We start from the raw sequence: 21654 nt of genomic DNA on the forward strand, positions 1-21654 counted from the left end.
CGAATAAATCAACTGCTGAAGACAGGAAGAACGACACCCGGCGACAGGAAGTGCGTCACGAGGCTGGGACCAGCCTGCACGCCGACGATAGGAGGAGCGAGTTTAAACCACGCTCCTCCTCCCTCTGACAGGCCAGCATTGAGCAGGAACTAACTCTGTCAGAGAATAAAAGAGAGAACAAAGGAGGTGTCGTCCTCTTCTCTGTTTGCCCTGCGAGGTGTCATAGAGAGACCGTATACGAACGACATATTTACCATACACGTGTTTGCATTAATTAAAGTACAGATAAATTAGAAGTTACTATGTGCTGACTATTTTGTTCTGATACCAGAAACGAACTGTCGCAATATTAACAATACACATACCCAACAGTTATATGCACGTCATTTGACATAAATCAAATACAGCAATCACTTGTTTATTGCATTTCAACTTTATTTTGACAGGGAGTCATGCTGAGACCAAGGTCTCTTTTAGAGATGAGCCCATACACATATTCATATTTATGGATGAATATAAAAGTAGACATACACTCTATAACAGCTTTCCCTTGTTTTGTAGTGATAGACAAGCAAGAAACACAGTAGTAAGCCTACAACAGTTTTGCAATTATTTACAGAGATAGAAAATTAGCGAAACTGCAGTAGTAGTATCTTAGGAGCAATCCAGCCAGCCTTAGTTCAGAAGAACACCAATCACCCGTTTGTACTCACTCTGCCTTGGACAATCTGAGAAGTAAAGGTAACCTATAGGAAGAAACATTGGCTTTATCAGCAAAAGTTTTGTCCAGAGCAAATGTTGTGCTGAACGCTTTATAAACTCATGTATGTAATAATATGAAGATAATATTCATTGCAAAACAAATTCTCAAAGACAGCGTCCACTTTGGAGCCAATGCCTGGGAAATCCTGAGTTATGGATTGAGGATATCCATAGTCCATTTGTCATCTTGCCTCAAAGCTGAAACATAATTATCAATCAAATCATTATTTTGTATTATTATTATTATTAAATCTAAAGATTCATGTTATCATACAGAAAAATGCATGACATATATATATTATTGGCATCTTTATTAAATCATGTTCTAAACTCTAAGAAGCTAGCTAGCTAACGAAGAACAACAAAGAATATCTAGTTAACAGAAGAAAAGAAAGAGAAAATCAGGACAGAAGAAAAAGGATATCAAAGTGAAACAGTTCTCTAAAGACACAAGAGACAATAATACAAGAAACAACACTTCTGTAGCTTGTCAACTATGTGTCTGTCTATCCCTGTTCTCTCCCCTCTGCACAGGCCATACAAACGCTTCACACCGCGTGGCCGCTGCCACTCTAACCTAGTGGTCCCAGCGCGCACGACCCACGTGGAGTTCCAGGTCTCCGGCAGCCTCTGGAACTGCCGGTCTGCAGCCAACAAGGCTGAGTTCATCTCAGCCTATGCTACCCTCCAGTCCCTAGACTTCCTGGCGCTGACGGAAACATGGATTACCACAGATAACACTGCTACTCCTACTGCTCTCTCTTCGTCTGCCCACGTGTTCTCGCATACCCCTAGAGCATCGAGCCAGAGGGGTGGTGGCACTGGAATCCTCATCTCTCCCAAGTGGACATTCTCTCTTTCTCCCCTGACCCATCTGTCTATCTCCTCATTTGAATTCCATGCTGTCACAGTTACCAGCCCTTTCAAGCTTAACATCCTTATCATTTATCGCCCTCCAGGTTCCCTTGGAGAGTTCATCAATGAGCTTGACGCCTTGATAAGTTCCTTCCTGAGGATGGCTCACCTCTCACAGTTCTGGGTGACTTTAACCTCCCCACGTCTACCTTCGACTCATTCCTCTCTGCCTCCTTCTTTCCACTCCTCTCCTCTTTTGACCTCACCCTCTCACCTTCCCCCCCTACTCACAAGGCAGGCAATACGCTTGACCTCATCTTTACTAGATGCTGTTCTTCCACTAATCTCATTGCAACTCCCCTCCAAATCTCCGACCACTACCTTGTATCCTTTTCCCTCTTGCTCTCATCCAACACTTCTCACTCTGCCCCTACTCGGATGGTATTGCGCCGTCCCAACCTTCGCTCTCTCTCTCCCGCTACTCTCTCCTCTTCCATCCTATCATCTTTTCCCTCTGCTCAAACCTTCTCCAACCTATCTCCTGATTCTGCCTCCTCAACTCCTCTCCTCCCTTTCTGCATCATTTGATTTTCTCTGTCCCCTATCCTCCAGGCCGGCTCGGTCCTCCCCTCCTGCTCCGTGGCTCGACGACTCACTACAAGCTCACAGAACAAGGCTCCGGGCAGCCGAGTGGAAATGGAGGAAAACTCGCCTCCCTGCGGACCTGGCATCCTTTCACTCACTCCTCTCTACATTCTCCTCTTCTGTCTCTGCTGCTAAAGCCACTTTCTACCACTCTAAATTCCAAGCATCTGCCTCTAACCCTAGGAAGCTCTTTGCTACCTTCTCCTCCCTCCTGAATCCTCCTCCCCCTCCCCCCCCTCCTCCCTCTCTGCGGATGACTTCGTCAACCATTTTGAAAAGAAGGTTGACGATATCCGATCCTCGTTTGCTAAGTCAAACGACACCGCTGGTCCTGCTCACACTGCCCTACCCTGTGCTTTGACCTCTTTCTCCCCTCTCTCTCCAGATGAAATCTCGCGTCTTGTGACGGCCGGCCACCCAACAACCTGCCCACTTGACCCTATCCCCTCCTCTCTTCTCCAGACCATTTCCGGAGACCTTCTCCCCTTCCTCACCTCGCTCATCAACTCATCCTTGACCGCTGGCTACGTCCCTTCCGTCTTCAAGAGAGCGAGAGTTGCACCCCTTCTGAAAAAACCTACACTCGATCCCTCCGATGTCAACAACTACAGACCAGTATCCCTTCTTTCTTTTCTCTCCAAAACTCTTGAACGTGCCGTCCTTGGCCAGCTCTCCTGCTATCTCTCTCAGAATGACCTTCTTGATCCTAATCAGTCAGGTTTCAAGACTGGGCATTCAACTGAGACTGCTCTTCTCTGTGTCACGGAGGCTCTCCGCACTGCTAAAGCTAACTCTCTCTCCTCTGCTCTCATCCTTCTAGACCTATCTGCTGCCTTTGATACTGTGAACCATCAGATCCTCCTCTCCACCCTCTCCGAGTTGGGCATCTCCGGCGCGGCCCACGCTTGGATTGCGTCCTACCTGACAGGTCGCTCCTACCAGATGGCGTGGCGAGAATCTGTCTCCGCACCATGCGCTCTCACCACTGGTGTCCCCCAGGGCTCTGTTCTAGGCCCTCTCCTATTCTCGCTATACACCAAGTCACTTGGCTCTGTCATATCCTCACATGGTCTCTCCTATCATTGCTATGCAGACGACACACAATTAATCTTCTCCTTTCCCCCTTCTGATAACCAGGCGGCGAATCGCATCTCTACATGTCTGTCAGACATATCAGTGTGGATGACGGATCACCAGCTCAAGCTGAACCTCGGCAAGACGGAGCTGCTCTTCCTCCCGGGGAAGGACTGCCCGTTCCATGATCTCGCCATCACGGTTGACAACTCCCTTGTGTCCTCCTCCCAGAGTGCTAAGAACCTTGGCGTGATCCTGGACAACACCCTGTCGTTCTCCACTAACATCAAGGCGCTGACCCGATCCTGTAGGTTCATGCTCTACAACATTCGCAGAGTACGACCCTGCCTCACGCAGGTCCTAATCCAGGCACTTGTCATCTCCCGTCTGGATTACTGCAACTCGCTGTTGGCTGGGCTCCCTGCCTGTGCCATTAAACCCCTACAACTCATCCAGAACGCCGCAGCCCGTCTGGTGTTCAACCTTCCCAAGTTCTCTCACGTCACCCCGCTCCTCCGCTCTCTCCACTGGCTTCCAGTTGAAGCTCGCATCCGCTACAAGACCATGGTGATTGCCTACGGAGCTGTGAAGGGAACGGCACCTCCATACCTTCAGGCTCTGATCAGGCCCTACACCCAAACAAGGGCACTGCGTTCATCCACCACTGGCCTGCTGGCCCCCCTACCTCTGAGGAAGCACAGTTCCCGCTCAGCCCAGTCAAAACTGTTCGCTGCTCTGGCACCCCAATGGTGGAACAAACTCCCTCACGACGCCAGGACAGCGGAGTCAATCACCACCTTCCGGAGACACCTGAAACCCCACCTCTTTAAGGAATACCTAGGATAGGATAAAGTAATCCTTCTAACCCCCCCCCCCCTTAAAAGATTTAGATGCACTATTGTAAAGTGGTTGTTCCACTGGATATCATAAGGTGAATGCACTATTTTGTAAGTCGCTCTGGATAAGAGCGTCTGCTAAATGACTTAAATGTAAAATGTAAATGTAAACTCACCTCCAGCATTTGTTGCCAACTAAGAAGAGAGTTTTCCCTCTGGTTGGCACATACACAGATGCATCTAACTTAGTCACTGATAAGGGGGTACCCAAGTTGGAGATTGACTTTTGATAACCAGGGAGGATTGTCTTTGCATTAGCCCTTACAGTGTCTTGCGAAAGTATTCACCCCTTGGCATTTCTCCTGTTATTTTACCTTACAACCTGGAATTAAAATTGATTTTGTATCATTTGATTTACACAACATGCCTACCACTTTGAAGATACAACATATTTTTTATTGTTAAACAAAGAAATAAGACAAAAAAAACTGCAAACTTGATCGTGCATAACCATTCAATTACAGGTTCTAATGCAACAAAATAGGAAAAAACACCAAGGGGGATGAATACTTTTGCAAGGCACTGTATTCCCCAGTATTTGTCACCTGTGGAAATATGAGACGAAGGACATACTGTTTGTACGAGAGAGTTTGGGAGTGGGAGTACACAAATCAAATTTAGCTGTCCTTTTTTGGTGCTTTTGACATTCCTGTCATTACTGTACCTTCAAACAGATATACCACATATTTAGCTGGGATTTCATAGGCAGCATCGACATAGTTAATCTGAGCCCATCTCGAGCTCACTTTAGTCAGCCTAATTCCTTGGACAGCAGTGCTCTTCAGCCAGTAGTACCTATAATGACAGAGAATCAGCTTGAAACACAGGTTGCAATCATTCAGGCCTTTTCTTACAAGATAATGATCAAATTGTCTTGCATTGGAAATGTTTGCAAGGATCCAACTCACCCATTTTTGAAGAAGTACAGTTCTCCCCTGATAGAGGAGGCTGCGTGAAACACCAGGTCCCGGTTGCACTGCTCGTCTTTGGGGTTGGGTCTGGAGTCTGGCTTGGGGTTCTCTGTTGGCTCCTCAGGTTCTGGCTCTGGTCCTAGTTTGGGTTCTGGCTTGGGTGTAGGCTTGGGATGAGGTGTACGTGTACCTTTAAGATAACACACACCGCACAAACATGTACTGTAAATAGGATTCCATAAAGATAGTAATAAAAAACACAGGTAGTGAACAGAATTATTCTATAGAAATGCTGTCAATGTGTTTGATTACCATAGAGGGCTTGGACCCCACGTCTGTCATCATCAGGCAGTGTGTATCCATTGGTATTTACATACTGATAGGTGGGGAACATCAGAGCTCTCCTGTCCCTGGAGTGGTCAAGTCCCGGAGCGTGACCAAACTCATGGGCCGCCACCAACTGCAGATTCACTCCTGAGGACAACATTACACGTGAGTCTTTTGAATAAGTGAATCGGTCAACACTATGTTTTAAATATTGTTGTGTGTTCAGATGGTCACCCCTCTAGCTCATTGTCCAGGTTTTGTCATCGTCAAAGTGTGTTTCCCCGCCTTGGTCCCGTCCAGGGGAGTTGGCAAGGGCTAAGACACCATTTGGCCATCAAAAGGATAGAAGTCCCCATGATCTGTGTTTGCGAGATTTAAGATATTTTGTCAGTAGTGTATAGAGATGGTATTGAATCCTTACCATTGTGATAGTCCATACTCACATCAACCCTTGAAGAGGATCATGATGTCGGCAGTGTCAGTGTAGATCTGTTTGAAGTCTTGAGCGATTACATCACTGTAGATTTGGAAGGCCTGAGCTATAGTTGCATCTACATCACTCTGCCTCAGGTCTGGTGTGTACTGAGTGATTCTGTCAAACACAAGTCATTCGGCACTCACTCATTGACATTACCTGACAAGTAAAAGGGACCCATTTTACTCCTGCAGTGCAGTGCAACCTAGGCATTGCACAATGACCCCGGGTGGGTAACAACGGATTTGACATTTCAGCAGATGATCAACAATTATCCATGAATACCATATTATTTTCAATGATTTTAGCTGTCAAACTTAATGCACTTAAAGAGCTTTTACTATACCTGTAGGTGACAGTGCTCTTCTCCCATTTTGGTTTCCTGTGGAAGTGTCCATATCTGCTGATGTCAGACACTCCACACCTGGACTCCTTCATCACCTCCAGAGTGTTTTTGTCCAGAACCCCAGTGACCTCCAGGCCAAAGAACGCCTGCATGGCCTCCAGGCTCTTGTGAATGTCAGGCTTGATAATACTCTGGGAAGTTGATTTCGTCAACCCCACATCTGTGTAGTATTGAGACAGGTAGTCCTGGTGTAGAAGGAGGATTAGAGACAACATTTGAAACTATCATGCCTATTAGGACTCTCATGCAAAACAGTACATAACAAGCATAACAAGTAGACTAACAAGTATTTTCTCGCCTCATTCTGAGATAATACTGACAGTACGGGTAGCAACACACTGAGCCATGTAATGCTAAATTACCCTAGCAACTGTCTCGTCATCCTCTGGTGATGTTTGGACCTCTGGAGTGCTGGTGGGGGCAGCCTGACACAGACCCAAACAGGCCAGAAACAGGACCGCGGAACCCGTAGAAAGACCCATAATTTACAAACCTGTCATAATGCAGAGAGGGAGACCCTCACTTTCTCTATCACCCTGCCCTGTCCACACTCTATTTTAACCTGTGGTGTGCATGGTTCCAATCAGAACATGAGTGAGATGCCAAAGTCGGCTTTGTGCTGTTGAACATTGCTGTAAACGTTAGGACAAGCCCCTATTCTCACGGAAGAGGGATCATCCTCCTGATAACATTTCAGGAGGTGGTGCGTAGAGTTTGGGGTGATTGTTAGGGTGAGGTTTAGGCATACTGTAGGTATACATTGTCAGGATAATGCAGTGGTTAGTTTGAATATCTTTGATCAGTCAATGGAAGCACATCTATTAACATTCAAAATTCAAAATACCTATTTTATTGAAATACAATTCAGAAGTGTAACATGTTACTACATTATAATACAATTAATACATTTGTATTTTATGTTCTGTACACATACAGAAAGATACCACTGGGATTTAAGTGAACTGGCCTTGAAGACGGTTGCTTGATGATGTCATTTAACTCCTTGCAACACTGTCATCAACATTCAACTGATGAGTTATCTTGGTTCATGCAAGGTGAGGTGCTTCTGTAAGTCGCTCTGGATAAGAGCGTCTGCTAAATGACTTAAATGTAAAATGTCTGTAAGTAGTATTCCTTTTCATGAAGGAGTGTAGGATCACGTCTAGTGTCTTTGACAGATATGTTAGCAGCCCAGCCATGCATTTGCTAGGATTCGACTCAGCTCCCGGTTCTGTCTGTAGTCATAGTTGTATGCCTTTGTTCCACTGAAGAGGTAGATTGTACCTGTTGGTGAGAAAACATGATAATGTTTTGTTAAAGTGGGCCTTGTAATCAAGATAACACAAATGTGTCATGATATCAAAATGTATGCAATTGAAGGCAAGGTGACATGGCAAACTGTTTTATAGGCTACCTTGTAACTCAAATGCGGCATCAACCCTCCTCCCAATACCTGGCCAGTCTGATGAACGTCTGTGTTCATCGTATCTATACATTGTATAAAAAAATAAACATTGAACTTATAAATGATGGATTGCTTAAGTGCAGTTATTTCTAACAAATGTCTCATTGTTAAACACTAGATGGCAGGCTTTGCCTCTCAGGAGCTGGAATGCCTATTCATCAAAACACTGCAACAGTCAAGACATACCGCTCTTACCAAAACTGGACGTTTGGAAACATTATATTTTCTGCAACAGAATACTGTATTATACTGTAATTACCATTCACTTTATGTTTGTCATTTACCCAAAAACATTTTGTTAGAGACTGTGTTTACCTGTAGTAATTGTGTCCGATGAAGAATAAGGTTTTTCCATATTCACTGATATGAACAGCAGCGTCAATGTTCCTTACTCTGGCCATAGTCATATATGGAGCCAAAGTGGCTTTTCATCTTAAGCTGTCAAACCACCCAGTACTTAGGACCTGAAACACAGAGCACCGCCACTGCATTTGGAACATTATGAAAACCATACCACAAGAACTGCCAGATGGCAATAAGCTTCGTGAGTTTCTTGCATGAGGTGCGACAATTATGACATAGTGCTATAATTTAGGTCCAGTTGTTCTTTGAAACAGTTTTCTGTTTCAAATCTAGCCTTGTCATGCTGCAAGGCCTAAGTGAGGCCTTTGAGGCGATCAGACTGCACATTACCAGTGAAGACATATGCCACGCCTTTGGCAGGGATGTCATAGGCCGCACCCACAGGAGAGTTGATGCTGGGAAGGTATGTGCTGCTGGGGCCCTCTCTCAGACGATTCCAGTATGTCGTCCATGTTGTCCTCAACCACATGTACCTGGAGGGAAACAAACAGCTGTGTTGGGGCAAATAAGAATTTATACCATAAAAATCATATTGCATAATTCAAAACTCCTTTACATGCTTTTTAAAGAGAACTATCTCCTTCCCGAACACTGCCACTGCATCAACAGAGAAGTTGGGATCGCACTTCTTAGGAAGATTAGGTGGATCCTGTTTTCTGACCGGCTTGCTTTGGAAATAAAAGCAAAGTCTCCAATGTTTAGATAGAAATCCACCAAAAATGGACCATTTGATAACTATGGTGACTTCAACTCAACTGCTGGATTACCAGCGCGTCACCTCATGGCAGTGTGTACTGTGCTCCATTGTAATACTTGTAGTTGGGGTACATGAGAGATGAGGGGTCTTTGGAATGGGAGATACCAAGGGAGTGGCCTGACTCATGGGCCACAACAGTGAACAGGTTGTAACCTAAAACAACATCCAATGAGAAAATGTTTATTTGTCTATAATCATATTTGAAATCCTATTTTATTGTGTTTTTAAAAACTATTCAGATCCTCATGTTATGCTTGGAGCAGTGGCCCTACCTAGCTTGCGATGCCACACTGTCCAGATTTCATCCTTGTCAAAGTGCACGTCTCCCCCCATGCACTCCCTTGGCTTGAAGGCGTGAGCCAGAATACCTGTGGGGCCATCAAAGGGAAAGAAGTTTCCATGAGCTACGATGGACAAATGGAGAGAGATGTACTAACAGTCATGTACCTGGAAACTGGCTCCAGTAGGTATATAATTATAGCGCAATTAAAATCTCACATGCAGCCACACACATTCTCTACCACCTCTATTAGAAACTACACTGAACTGAGCAGAGACTGATTTAGGGTCAGAATACTCTTTCTTGCTTAGGAGAGGATAATGTCTGCCTTGTCGTGGTTGACATTGATGAATTTCAGTGGGGCCTCATCACTCCAGATTTTCAGGGCCAAACGGAATGAGGTATCCACCACTTCCCTTGTAAGGTCAGGGGTGTACTGAGCAATCCTGCTGGTCATTGGCACACAGACAACACAGAAAAGCATGAAGCAACCTGAACGAAACATGACTAGTTATATCCAGTGAGCTTGTAATCTATTGGCAGGTATTGATTGTTGCAATTCAGTGATGAAACAAAACTGTGAAGTTATGATAACATAGTTAATTTTGTGGATTATGTAGTTCCTCTTATACACTGAATGTACAAAACATTAGGAACAGATTGCTAATATTGAGTTGCACCCCCTTTGCCCTCAGAACAGCCTCAATTCAATGGGGCGTGGACTCTACATGGTGTCGAAAGAATTCCAAAGGGATGCTGGCCCATGTTGACTCCAACGCTTCCCACAGTTGTGTCAAGTTGACTGGATGTCCTTTGGGTGGTGGACCATTCTTGATACACACGGGAAACTGTTGAGTGTGAAAAATCCAGAAGCGTTGCAGTTCTTGACACACTCAAACCGGTGCGCCTGGCACATACTACCATACCCCGTTCAAAGGCACTTAAATCTTTAGTCTTGCCCATTCACCCTCTGAATGGCACACATACACAATCCATGTCTCAATTGTCTCAAGGTTTAAAAATCCTTCTTTAACCTGTTTCCTCCTATCCATCTACACTGATTGAAGTGGATTTAACAAGTGACATCAATAAGGGATCATAGCTTTCACCTGGATTCACCTGGTCAGTCTATGTCATGTTCCTAATGTTTTGTACACTCAGTGTAACTCCCTGCAGTTAAAACATATGAAAGTCTGTTTTGGGAAGTGGCAGTGCCTTCGGAAAGTATTCAGACCCCTTGACTTTTTCGACATTTTGTTACGTTACAGCCTTATTCGAAAATGTATTAAATAAATAAAAAATCCTCAGCAATCTACACACTACCCCATAATGACAAAGCGAAAACAGGTTTTTAGAACGTTTTGCACATTTATTACAATTAAAAACTGAAATAGCTTTTTTACATAAGTATTCAGACCCTTTGCTATGAGACTCGACATTGAGCTCAGGTGCATCCTGTTTCCATTTACCATCCTTGAGATGTGGTAAATTAAATTGATTGGACATGATTTGGAAAACCACACACCTGTCTATATAAGTTCCCACAGTTGACAGTGCATGTCAGAGCAAAAACCAAGCCATGAAGTCGAAGAAATTGTCCGCAGGATTGCGTCGAGGCACAGATCTGGGGAAGGGTACCAAAACAGTTCTACAGCATTTAAAGTCCCCAAAAACACAGTGGCCTCCATCATTCTTCAATGGAAGAAGTTTGGAACCACCAAGACTCTTCCTAGAGCTGGCTGCCCGGCCAAACTTAGCAATCAGGGGAGAAGGGCCTTGGTGAGGGAGGTGACCAAGAACCCGATGATCACTCTGACAGAGCTCTAGAGTTCCTCTGTGGAGATGGGAGAACCTTCCAGAAGGACAACCATCTCTGAAGCACTCCACTAATCAGGCCTTTATGGTAGAGTGGCCAGACGGAAGCCACTCCTCTGTAAAAGGCACATGACAGCCCGCTCTGAGTTTGCCCAAAGGCACCTAAAGATTCTCAGACCATGAGAAACAAGATTCTCTGGTCTGATGAAACCAAGATTGAACTCTTTGGCCTGAATGACAAGTGTCACGTCTGGAGGAAACCTGGCACCATCCCTATGGCGAAGCATGGTGGTGGCAGCATTTTTCATCTGCAAGGACTGGGAGACTAGTCAGAATTGAGGCAAAGATGAACTGAGCAAAGTACAGAGAGATCCATGATGAAAACCTGCTCCAGAGTGCTCAGGACCTCAGGCTGGGGCGAAGGTTCACCTTCCAACAAGACAACGACCCTAAGCACACAGCCAAGACAAAACAGGAGTGGCTTCGGGACAAGTCTGTGAATGTCCTTGAGTGGCCCAGCCAGAGTCCGGACTTGAACCCATTCGAACATCTCTGGAGAGACCTGAAAATAGCTGTGCAGCAACGCTCGCCATCCAACCTAACAGAGCTTGAGAGGATCTGCAGAGAAGAATGGGAGAAACTCCCCAAATGCAGGTGTGCCAAGCTTAAAGCGTCATACCCAAGAAGACTCAAGGCTCTAACTGCTGCCAAAGGTGCTTGAGTAAAGGGTCTGAATACTTATGCAAATGTGATATATTTATAAATTAGCAAAAATGTTTTAAAAAAAATTAAAAATACGTTTTTGCTTTGTCATTATGGGGTATTGTGTATAGATTGATGAGGGCAAAAAAACACTATTTAATCGATTTTAGAACAAGGCTGTAACCTAACAAAATGTGGAAAAAGTCAAGGGGTCTGAACACTTTCTGAAGGCACTGTATATCTATATTCTGACAGATATTTAGAATATCAGTGGAGAAAAAGTCAAAAGATCAAATGTATTTCTTTATTTTACTAGTCAGGTTAATTAAGAACAAATCCATATTTACAAAGACGGCCTGGCTTGAGGCAAAAGGCCTCCTGTGGGGCAGGGGGAGGAAATAAAAAGAAATGGTACAACAAGATGGACAACACAGACAGAAGACACTTGTCAGCAGAAAGAAGAAGACATTGTGACCGCTAACAGATAACAGGTAATAACATGCGCCTACCTGTAGGTGAAGGTGTGATTCTTCCACTGGTCAGGGTAAAAGCTGTAGTTTTCCACAGCAGGCAGTACACACCTGTGCTTCCTCATCAGAGAGAGGGTTTGGAGATCCAGTCTACCAGTCTTCTTCAGACTAAAGAAACCCTGCATCTCCCTGATCTTCTCCTCCAGGGCTGAGGTGGCCCTCTTACTGCAGGGCAGGGGACCACTGCTGTGGCTCATGTGGTAGAACATCCTCAGGTACCTTATCAACCAGCTGGTTACTAACCAAATTCCCACTGATAGCAGGTCGCTTCTCTTATATGGACAAATACGTCTTATTTGTCCTAAAGTAGGCAACATTTTAAGTTATCCAGAAAATAGCTTTTGCTTGATCTAAAGTAGTCATAACTTTTAGTTGTCCTAAAGTGCACCTCCTACTGTAAGTATACTCAACTATTACCATTGAAAAACAGAAAATAACTAGAATTGCAATACCTGAGGAATTAGTCAAAACAATCAATGTACTCCAATGCAGTATTTTTTTACTCTTTTCCAGATGATTTTCAAAAGAGTGGATGAAGACACAAAACTCAGCCAGTTCCATGTTCTTAGGCCTTGGCCATTGTTCCTTAGAGATGGGTAAAGTCCACAGGTCTGTGAGGACTAGAATACACAGCACATGGATCCAGGGCCACAGCCGCTCCATCTTTAAATGAACAAGCTCTTTACATTTTAGTTCATGGCTTTATAGATAGGAGCATACTAAAGGTCTGCGGTGAATCACGTGGTTTCAAAGCCTTCAATTCTGCAGTTGCTGCCACTATTACCATGAGGTGTGTGGTAAGAATAATTGCTCTATAGAAAGCCCTGAACTACATATAGGTCTTAAGAGTATGAAACAGGACTAAAAGGGTATCTTATGGCCCTTTCTGTCAATGCTGGGATTGTTACTTTGGTTATCAAGTACAGTTGAAGTCGGAAGTTTACATACACTTAATTTTTTCAACAATTGTTTACAGACAGATTATTTCACTGTATCACAATTCCAGCGGGTCAGAAGTTTACATACACTAAGTTGACTGTGTTTTTAAACAGCTTGGAAAATTCAAGAAAATTATGTCATGGCTTTAGAAGCTTCTGATAGGCTAATTGACATCATTTGAGTGAATTGGAGGTGGCCCTGTGGGTACATTTCAAGGCCTACCTTCAAACTCAGTCCCTCTTTGCTTGACATCATGGGAAAATCAAAAGAAATCAGCCAAGACCTCAGAAAAAAATTATAGACCTCCACAAGTCTGGTTCATTCTTGGGAGCAATTTCCAAACGCCTGAAGGTACCACGTTCATCTGTACAAACAATAGTATGCAAGTATTACCACCATGGGACCACGCAGCCGTCATACTGCTCAGGAATGAGACTTTGGTGCGATTAGTGCAAATCAATCCCAGAATAACAGCAAAGGACCTTGTGAAGATGCTGGAGAAAACAGGCACAAAAGTATCTATATCCACAGTAAAACGAATCCTATATCGACATAACCTGAAAGGCCGCTAAGCAAGGAAGACGCCACTGCTTCAAAACCGCCATAAAAAAACCGGGCTATGATTTGCAACTGCACATGGGGACAAAGATTGTACTTTTTGGAGAAATGTCCTCTAGTAGGATGAAACAAAAATAGAACTGTTTGGCCATAATTACCATCATTATGTTTGGAGGAAAAAGGGGGAAGCTTGCAAGCCGAAGAACACCATCCCAACCGTGAAGCATCATGTTGTGGGGGTGCTTTGCTGCAGGAGGGACTGGTGCACTTCACAAAATAGATGGCATCATGAGGAGGGAAAATTATGTGGATATATTGAAGCAACATCTCATGACATCAGTCAGGAAGTTAAAGCTTGGTCGCAAATGGGTCTTCCAAATGGACAATGACCCCAAGCATACTTCCAAAGTTGTGGCAAAATGGCTTAAGGACAACAAAGTCAAGGTATTGGAGTGGCCGTCACAAAGCCCTAACCTCAATCCTATAGAACATTTGTGGGCAGAACTGAAAAAGCGTGTGCAAGCAAGGAAGCCTACAAACCTTACTCAGTTACACCAGCTCTGTCAGGAGGAATGGGACAAGATTCACCCAACTTATTGTGGGAAGCTTGTGGAAGGCTACCCGAAACGTTTGACCCAAGTTAAACAATTTAAAGGCAATGCTACCAAATGCTAATTGAGTGTATGTAAACTTCTTACCCCCTGGGAATGTGATGAAAGAAATAAAAGCTGAAATAAATCCTTCTCTCTACTATTATTTTGACATTTCACATTCTTAAAATTAAGTGGTGATCCTAACTGACCTAAGACAAGGAATTTTTACTAGGATTACATTTCAGGAATTGTGAAAAACGGAGTTTAAATGTATTTGGCTAAGGTGTATGTAAACTTCCGACTTCAACTGTATATTGTTTCCTGCACGTTAGCTACACGTTTGCACATCAATCGTCTACTTAATCTTTCCAAATGTCCAAATTACATTTTGACTGGTTTCATATCTTCATTTCAATCTCAACCGCACTTGCTGATGTGTGAACTGAAATATATGATCGAGGCAATGTTTATGAAATGAGCCACATAAACTTACCCGTTCATTTCTGTCTAATGTGCTGCGAGTATGTTGGTATTATGTAACACATTCTTGTCTCACAGTTTATTCATGAACCTGCACATATTTACTAAATGTTATCCTTACAGGCAACCTAATACATTGGACTAAATTCAACATGTTATCATTATGCATACTGTTTTGTACAGCTTTGCATTATTGCATTTTGGACAAAAACGTTTAAATTCCCATGAATTCACTAGCATCCGAGCCAGGTATTTGCTTTCTCAGTTCCAACAACTTGTTTCTGGGTATAATCGTACTTGTACACTTGTGGTCCAACGAAGAAGTAGATGAAGCCTAGGATGAACAAAAATTGAACAATTAGGAGGAGTTTTACAAAATGAAATGTTCAAATTGAGCTGACATGGTCTTTGTTGTCGTGATGTAACAGTAGCTAACCATCTTTGTAGACAGCTGCATCGATAGTAGTATTGAGCCCTTGGAAATCATCACTGATGTACTGTGGGTATCCAGCATCCATAACTCTTCGGTTTTCATTATAACTGAAAAAACAATGTCCACAATACAGTTTCTCTGCAATATATTCAATATGCTATAATGATATTTTGTACTGTAGGTTAATGACTGTACACTAGTGATGTTTCAGAATGCCAGGCTCACCTGTAGTAAATGTCGTGAATGAAGAACAGCGTGCGTCCTGTTTTGACAATGTGTACCGCTGCATCTATTTCCTGAACCCATGGTGGGAAGCCAAAGTTGCTGATGGGTTTAGGTTTGCCTTTCACAATGGAACCCTTCACCGTCCAGTATATGGATTCTGGAACAAACAGAGGATGGCTCATAGTTAGAAAGGAAACACCATGTAGAAATATGTTTAACCTTTTATTCAATAATTAATAATGCAAGTCTTGGCGATATAGACTCTGCTCCTTCAGGGTAGCTCACTGCCCAAGCAAAGCGTCAATATATAAAAGGACTTACAAGCAGTGAAGCGCGGTAGACTATACCAATCCCCCAGCAGGAAACAGAACCTAACAGGTGGAGCCTGGGGCGGTGGTCGGAGCAAAAGAAGGAAACACATACTAGCAGTAGCAGCAAGCGGCAGCAGGGTGTCTGAGCAGAACCGGTCAGCTGAAATAGACCGCTAAATAAGGTAGGCGTGATTGATACCAGCATCTAATTAGTGCAATCTCAGCTGATACGGGCACTAGGGTTCCCATTCCAAACTGGCTTCACTTTATTTTCAGAAAATGAGTCCTATACATTCGTTACACACCGTTAACCATGATGGGGTAGTATGGTAGGAGATGTCTGTACCATGAATCAGGTAAGCAGTGGATCGCCGAGGGACCCAGAAGGCAGCATCAATTTTGGATTCAATCTTTGGCATGAAGTTGTTAATAGGACCTTCTTTTATATCATATTGCTGGTTGTGCTTGATCCATAGATACCTCCAGAAGGGGGGGAAAAAACATGACATTTGGAACCCCAGATTTGTTTGCTTTTCATTCATCAATACTATTGGCATTTCAACAGGGTGGATGGACATACTTGTCTTTGAAAAAGAAGGTGGCATCCCCCAGGGTGGAGACAGCATCAAAGGACAGGTCAGCTGAACATTTGTTCTGCATCATCAGAGGGAAGTGGGAACCCAGGAACCAGGGGTTGTAAAGTGGATTCCAGCCATATCTGGAGTAGTAATATGGCTGACTGTTTTTTGGACCTAAGGCACACCAAAATAAACATTTAGTCTGTGTCGAAATTGCTATCCCCTATATATACACTATGCACTATAGTGCACTACTTTTAACAAGGGCCAAAGGGCCGTTACTGTATGATCTTATCTTACATTCAGAATTTGAATTTGTTGAATGGTCTCCTCCTTACCGTAAAGTGAGTTGATTATTGCAATGTCCTCTTTGGAGAGCAGGTTGTGTGAACTGCGACTGGATTTGTATGTAGGATACATCAGTGACTCTGGGTTTTGGGAGTGCCTTAAGCCTAAAGAATGACCAAACTCATGGGCTGCCACTAGATACAGGTTGAACCCTGAAATCACACAAACAGGAACATGCACAATCAGTTTATTTGGTCATTCTCTCTTGTTTAAAAAAATAAATAAACTACTGATCAGTACATCTAAAAAAAAATTCTAATGATTCTATAAAATGAAAAAGGATACCCTTTGACCCTGCCGTCCAAGTTTCATCGTCGTCAAAGTGGGCATCGCCTCCAATTCCCTCTCCAGGGCCAAAGGCATGTGCCAAAGTGCCCTTAGACCCATCAAATGGGTAGGCATCACCGTGCTCTTTATGTCCCAGAGGTTAGAGAAAACACACAACAAAATGTCAGAGTCAAAGCAATTGTTTTTGCTACTCCCTTGTTTTGGAGCTGAGTATTAGGAGCATCAAACAGCAAGTTCAATGTTTATTATTGATTCATAAAGTATCTGTAAATCTATAAATAGTCAATAAAGTATATAAACCCTTCATAAAGTATACCTTAATGTAAAGTGTTATCTAGAAAGACCACTATAGGTGTTACCCACCAAAGGTAGCAAACTCCACCATGATGTCGGCCCTCTGTGTGCGTGACCTGACAAAGGTCAGAGTGCTGGCCCTGGCCCAGACGCTGAGCGCCGACTCGATCAGAGAGTCCACCATGCTGTGAGGCAAATCACTGGTGTACCTGCCAATGCTGCAAGATCAAACAATTACATTTTAATAATTTAGCAGACACTCTTATCCAGAGCGACTTACAGGAGCAATTAGAGTTAAGTGCCTTGCTCAAAGGCACAAGTGCCTTGCTCAAAGGCACATTTGGTTACTGGGCCAATGCTTTTAACCACTAGTCTACCTGCTACAGCCTCCAGTGAGCTAATACACAAATCCTGTGATAATATCATGCCTTCCAGTTGCCATGGATCTAATTTCAGAAGAATAGGGAAAGGGGGATACCTAGTCAGTAGTACAACTGAATGGATTCAACTGAAATGTGTCTTCCGCATTTAACCCAACCCCTAACTGTTACCTGTAGGTGATGACGTTCTTGTTCCAGCGGTTGACTCGGTTGTTGTGACTGTAGTCCTCTACATCAGAGACCCCACAGCGAGGGGTACTCATCACCTCCAGGGTCTCAGAGTCCAGACTGCCTGTGGTGTTGAGGCCAAAGAAGCTCTGCATGTCCTTCACCTTGGAGGTGAACGAGGGCAGGTTCCTCTTGATCCGAGCCAAAGGTTGTTCTTTCTTCAGGTTGTAATAATGCCGGAGGTACTCCTGAGAACAGATGAAAGCTTCTTTAGAGTCTCACTATCATATAACGTAACATCTTAAATCAATATTATGCTGACTGAGTAAGGACTCAATCACTTTGTTACAACTTCTTGTTGGAAACACTAGACATGTGGAAACACTGTACCAAGGACAAACTTTATAGGGAATTGGAGACAAAGGGTTCATATTATTTTCCCCATTCTTTCTAGTTCTGATACTCTAGCACAACTGTTGTGTGAGACTTGGCATAGCAGAACCATTAATGCTCAAACATCATTTTACATCAGTGGTTAAGCAATAATGCATAGTTTACTCAAATCCATAAAATAAATATAGGGTTTGTTCAGACGCAACCTTGAAATAATCACAATTATCCTTCAGTTTAATGGTCCCACAGTGCATATCACATTTACATTCTAAATTAAAAACAGATTTATTTTGGAGCCTTGCCTTGCCAATCTTGGAACATATACTGTGCTTGATTGTGAGGGCATGTACATTCTGAGGTAATTGTGTTTAGCTCCGCCTCCCACCCACGACAACAAAAAAGGATAAAAAAAGATTATCTCAATATCTCACACTGTGCCGTTACAGTATTTTGGGGGGGATTTTATTAGGATCACCATTAGCCAACGGCAATGGTGACAGCTAGTCTTACTGGAGTCCGGCACATAACAAAAAATACATTACATTACAGACAAAAGACTTTACAATTTACATACATTTAAAAACACTGACGTGGGTGTGTGTGTGTGTGTGTGTGTGTGTGTGTGTGTGTGTGTGTGTGTGTGTGTGTGTGTGTGTGTGTGTGTGTGTGTGTGTGTGTGTGTGTGTGTGTGTGTGTGTGTGCATCTATCAGTTACACGTCAGTACATACACACAAAAAGTAGGACACATGGGGGAGAGGTGTTGTGCCTGAGGTATTGCTTTTTTTGTTTTTTGAAACCAGGTTTGCTGTTCACTCTCGCTATATGAGATGGAAGGGAGTTCCATGCAATCATGGTTCTGTATAACACTGTATGTTTCCTTGAATTTGTTTTGGATCTGGATACTGTGAACAGATCCCTGGTGGCATGTCTGATGGGATAAGTGTGTGTGTGTCAGTGCTGTGTAAGTAAAATATTCAAGCAATTTGGAATTTCCAACACATTGTTTCTTATAAAAACAAGAAGCAAGGCAGTCAATCTTTCCTCAATTCTTAGCCAAGAGAGACTGGCATGCATGGTATTGATATTAGCCCTCTCACTACAATGAAGAGCAAAACGTACCGCTCTCTTCTGGGCCAGCTGTAGATTAACTAGATTAACTCTCTTTGCAGCACTTGACCATATGACTGGACAATAATCAAGATAAGATAAGTGCCTGCAGGACTTTTACTTACTAATTATAACATGTTGAATTTAGTCCAATATATTAGGTTGCCTGTAAGGATAACATTTAGGAAATATTTGCAGGTTCATGAATCAAAACTGTGAGACAGGATACTATGTGTTACATAATATGTACACACCCCCAGCACATTAGACAGAAATCTTTACAACCATTGAATCAATATGTTTTGACCATGACAGTTTACAATCTAAGGTAACACCAAGTAATTTAGTCTCCTCAACTTGCTCAACAGCCACACCATTCATTGACAGATTCAGCTGAGGTCTAGAACTTAGGGAATGATTTGTACCAAATACATTGTTCTTAGTTTTAGAGCTGTTCAGGACCAGTTTATTAATGGCCACCCATTCTAAAACTGACTGCAACTCTTTGTTTAGGGTTGCAGTGATTTCACTAGCTGTCGTTGCTGACAAGTATAGGGTTGAATTATCGGTATACATGGACACACAGGCTTTGTTTAATGCCAGTGGCAGGTCATTTGTAAAAAAAATTGAAAAGAGTAGAGGCCCAAGAGAGCTGCCCTGCAGAACACCACACTTTACATGTTCAAAATTAGAGAAGCTTCCATTAAAGAACACCCTCTCTCTTCTATTAGATAGATAGATAGATAGATAGATAGATAGATAGATAGATAGATAGATAGATAGATAGATAGATAGATAGATAGATAGATAGATAGATAGATAGATAGATAGATAGATAGATAGATAGATAGATAGATAGATAGATAGATAGATAGATAGATAGATAGATAGATAGATAGATAGATAGATAGATAGATAGATAGATAGATAGATAGATAGATAGATAGATAGATAGATAGATAGATAGATAGATAGATAGATAGATCCACAATATGGCAGATGTTGAAAAGCCATAACACATGTTTTTTCAACAACAGGTCATGGTCAATAATATCAAAGGTTGCACTGAAAACTAACAGTACAGCTACCACAATCTTCTTATTATCAATTTATTTCAACCAATAATAAGTAATTTGTGTCAGTGTAGTACATGTTGAGTGCCCTTCTCTATAAGCATGCTGAAAGGCTGTTGTTAATTTGTTTAGATAGAAATAGCATTGTATTTGGTCAAACACAATTTGCTAAGAGCTGGCAGCAAACTGATATGTCAGCTATTAGAACCAGTGAAGGCAGCTTTACCATTCTTGGGTAGCGGAATGACTTTAGCTTCCCTCCAGGCCTGACACTTTTCTGTAGGCTCAGATTAAAGATATGACAGATAGGAGTGGCTAATACTGGCTAAAGATTCAGTTACCATCCTCAGTAGCTTTCCATCTAAGTTGAAGTGATTTAATTTGATGATCTGATTCGATGAAAGAATGAGGTGAATTTATCTTTCTGCACAAAATTATTTTCTGTCATTGTTTATATCATTGATCTTGACTTCATAATACAGATTATTATTATTTTTGAGTTTAGTCACATCATTTCTCAATTTGCAGTAAGTCAACCAGTCAGATGTTCAGCCAGACTCCTTAGCCACTCCAATTTCCTCATCTCTTTCAACCATAAGTTTTTCAATTCCTCATCAATCCATAGAGCCTTAACAGTTCTAACAGTCAGTTTCTTAACAGGTGCATGTTTATCAATAATTGGAAAATCTTATACACAATTTTATACACTAGCTTTTGGAGCCTTTACTTTCTGGGATATAGCCACTATATTGTGATCACTGCATCCAATGGGTACAGATACATCTTTAGAACAAAGTTCTAAAGTATTGATCACATTTTTACAAATACATGTGGATGATATAGTTTTTTCACATCCGCAGTCATCCGCAGTCAAACGTGAACATGTTATTTAAAATGTGCATTTTTACGTACAGTAAACAATGTAACATGCAGTCCTTGTCTGTAATTTTGTAATTTAACTCATTCAATTATACACTTACTGTGGCCAGCTTTAGGTCCTCTTGGGTCTGTCCTGTGAGGAGTGCCGTGACCTCTTCTTCAGGAATAGATGTAGGAGCTGTAGAACATGGACCAAGCAGAACCAAGACCAGAACACAGGTCCAACAGAACAGAAGATGCATTTCTAATAGTAACCACACAGGATTGAAGTGGGGCTAGTTTGCATAGAGTAGCAAGTCCTGGTTAATGGGAAAGCCTTTTAACTGGTTATTATGAGTCATAC

The 21654-nt window shown here is 42.6% G+C and overlaps 1 protein-coding gene and 1 long non-coding RNA gene across 2 annotated transcripts; both read right to left on the bottom strand.

Annotated features, from left to right (window-relative positions):
• Positions 1 to 654: 654 nt before the first annotated feature.
• Positions 655 to 21553, bottom strand: mmp20b (matrix metallopeptidase 20b (enamelysin)). The gene is given in 23 exon segments (XM_014163141.3): positions 655 to 751; positions 865 to 960; positions 4349 to 4492; positions 4756 to 4777; positions 4897 to 5027; positions 5141 to 5333; positions 5456 to 5617; positions 5705 to 5797; positions 5800 to 5829; positions 5914 to 6062; positions 6292 to 6536; positions 6714 to 6776; positions 14847 to 14868; positions 15068 to 15167; positions 15270 to 15373; positions 15492 to 15648; positions 16149 to 16282; positions 16383 to 16554; positions 16719 to 16880; positions 17014 to 17139; positions 17380 to 17528; positions 17862 to 18106; positions 21413 to 21553. Coding segments are annotated over 23 exon segments (2937 nt in total).
• LOC106581228 (matrix metalloproteinase-20) lies at positions 7535 to 15064 on the bottom strand. Its single transcript, XR_014381911.1, has 10 exons — positions 12811 to 15064; positions 12243 to 12482; positions 9514 to 9662; positions 9209 to 9340; positions 8936 to 9089; positions 8740 to 8868; positions 8510 to 8655; positions 8132 to 8280; positions 7766 to 7839; positions 7535 to 7635 (listed from the first exon to the last, which is right to left on the bottom strand). It is a non-coding gene; the product is annotated as a matrix metalloproteinase-20 (long non-coding RNA).
• Positions 21554 to 21654: the final 101 nt, after the last annotated feature.

Source organism: Salmo salar, chromosome 20 (assembly GCF_965601325.2).
Source record: "Salmo salar chromosome 20, fSalSal1, whole genome shotgun sequence".
NCBI lineage: Eukaryota > Metazoa > Chordata > Actinopteri > Salmoniformes > Salmonidae > Salmo > Salmo salar.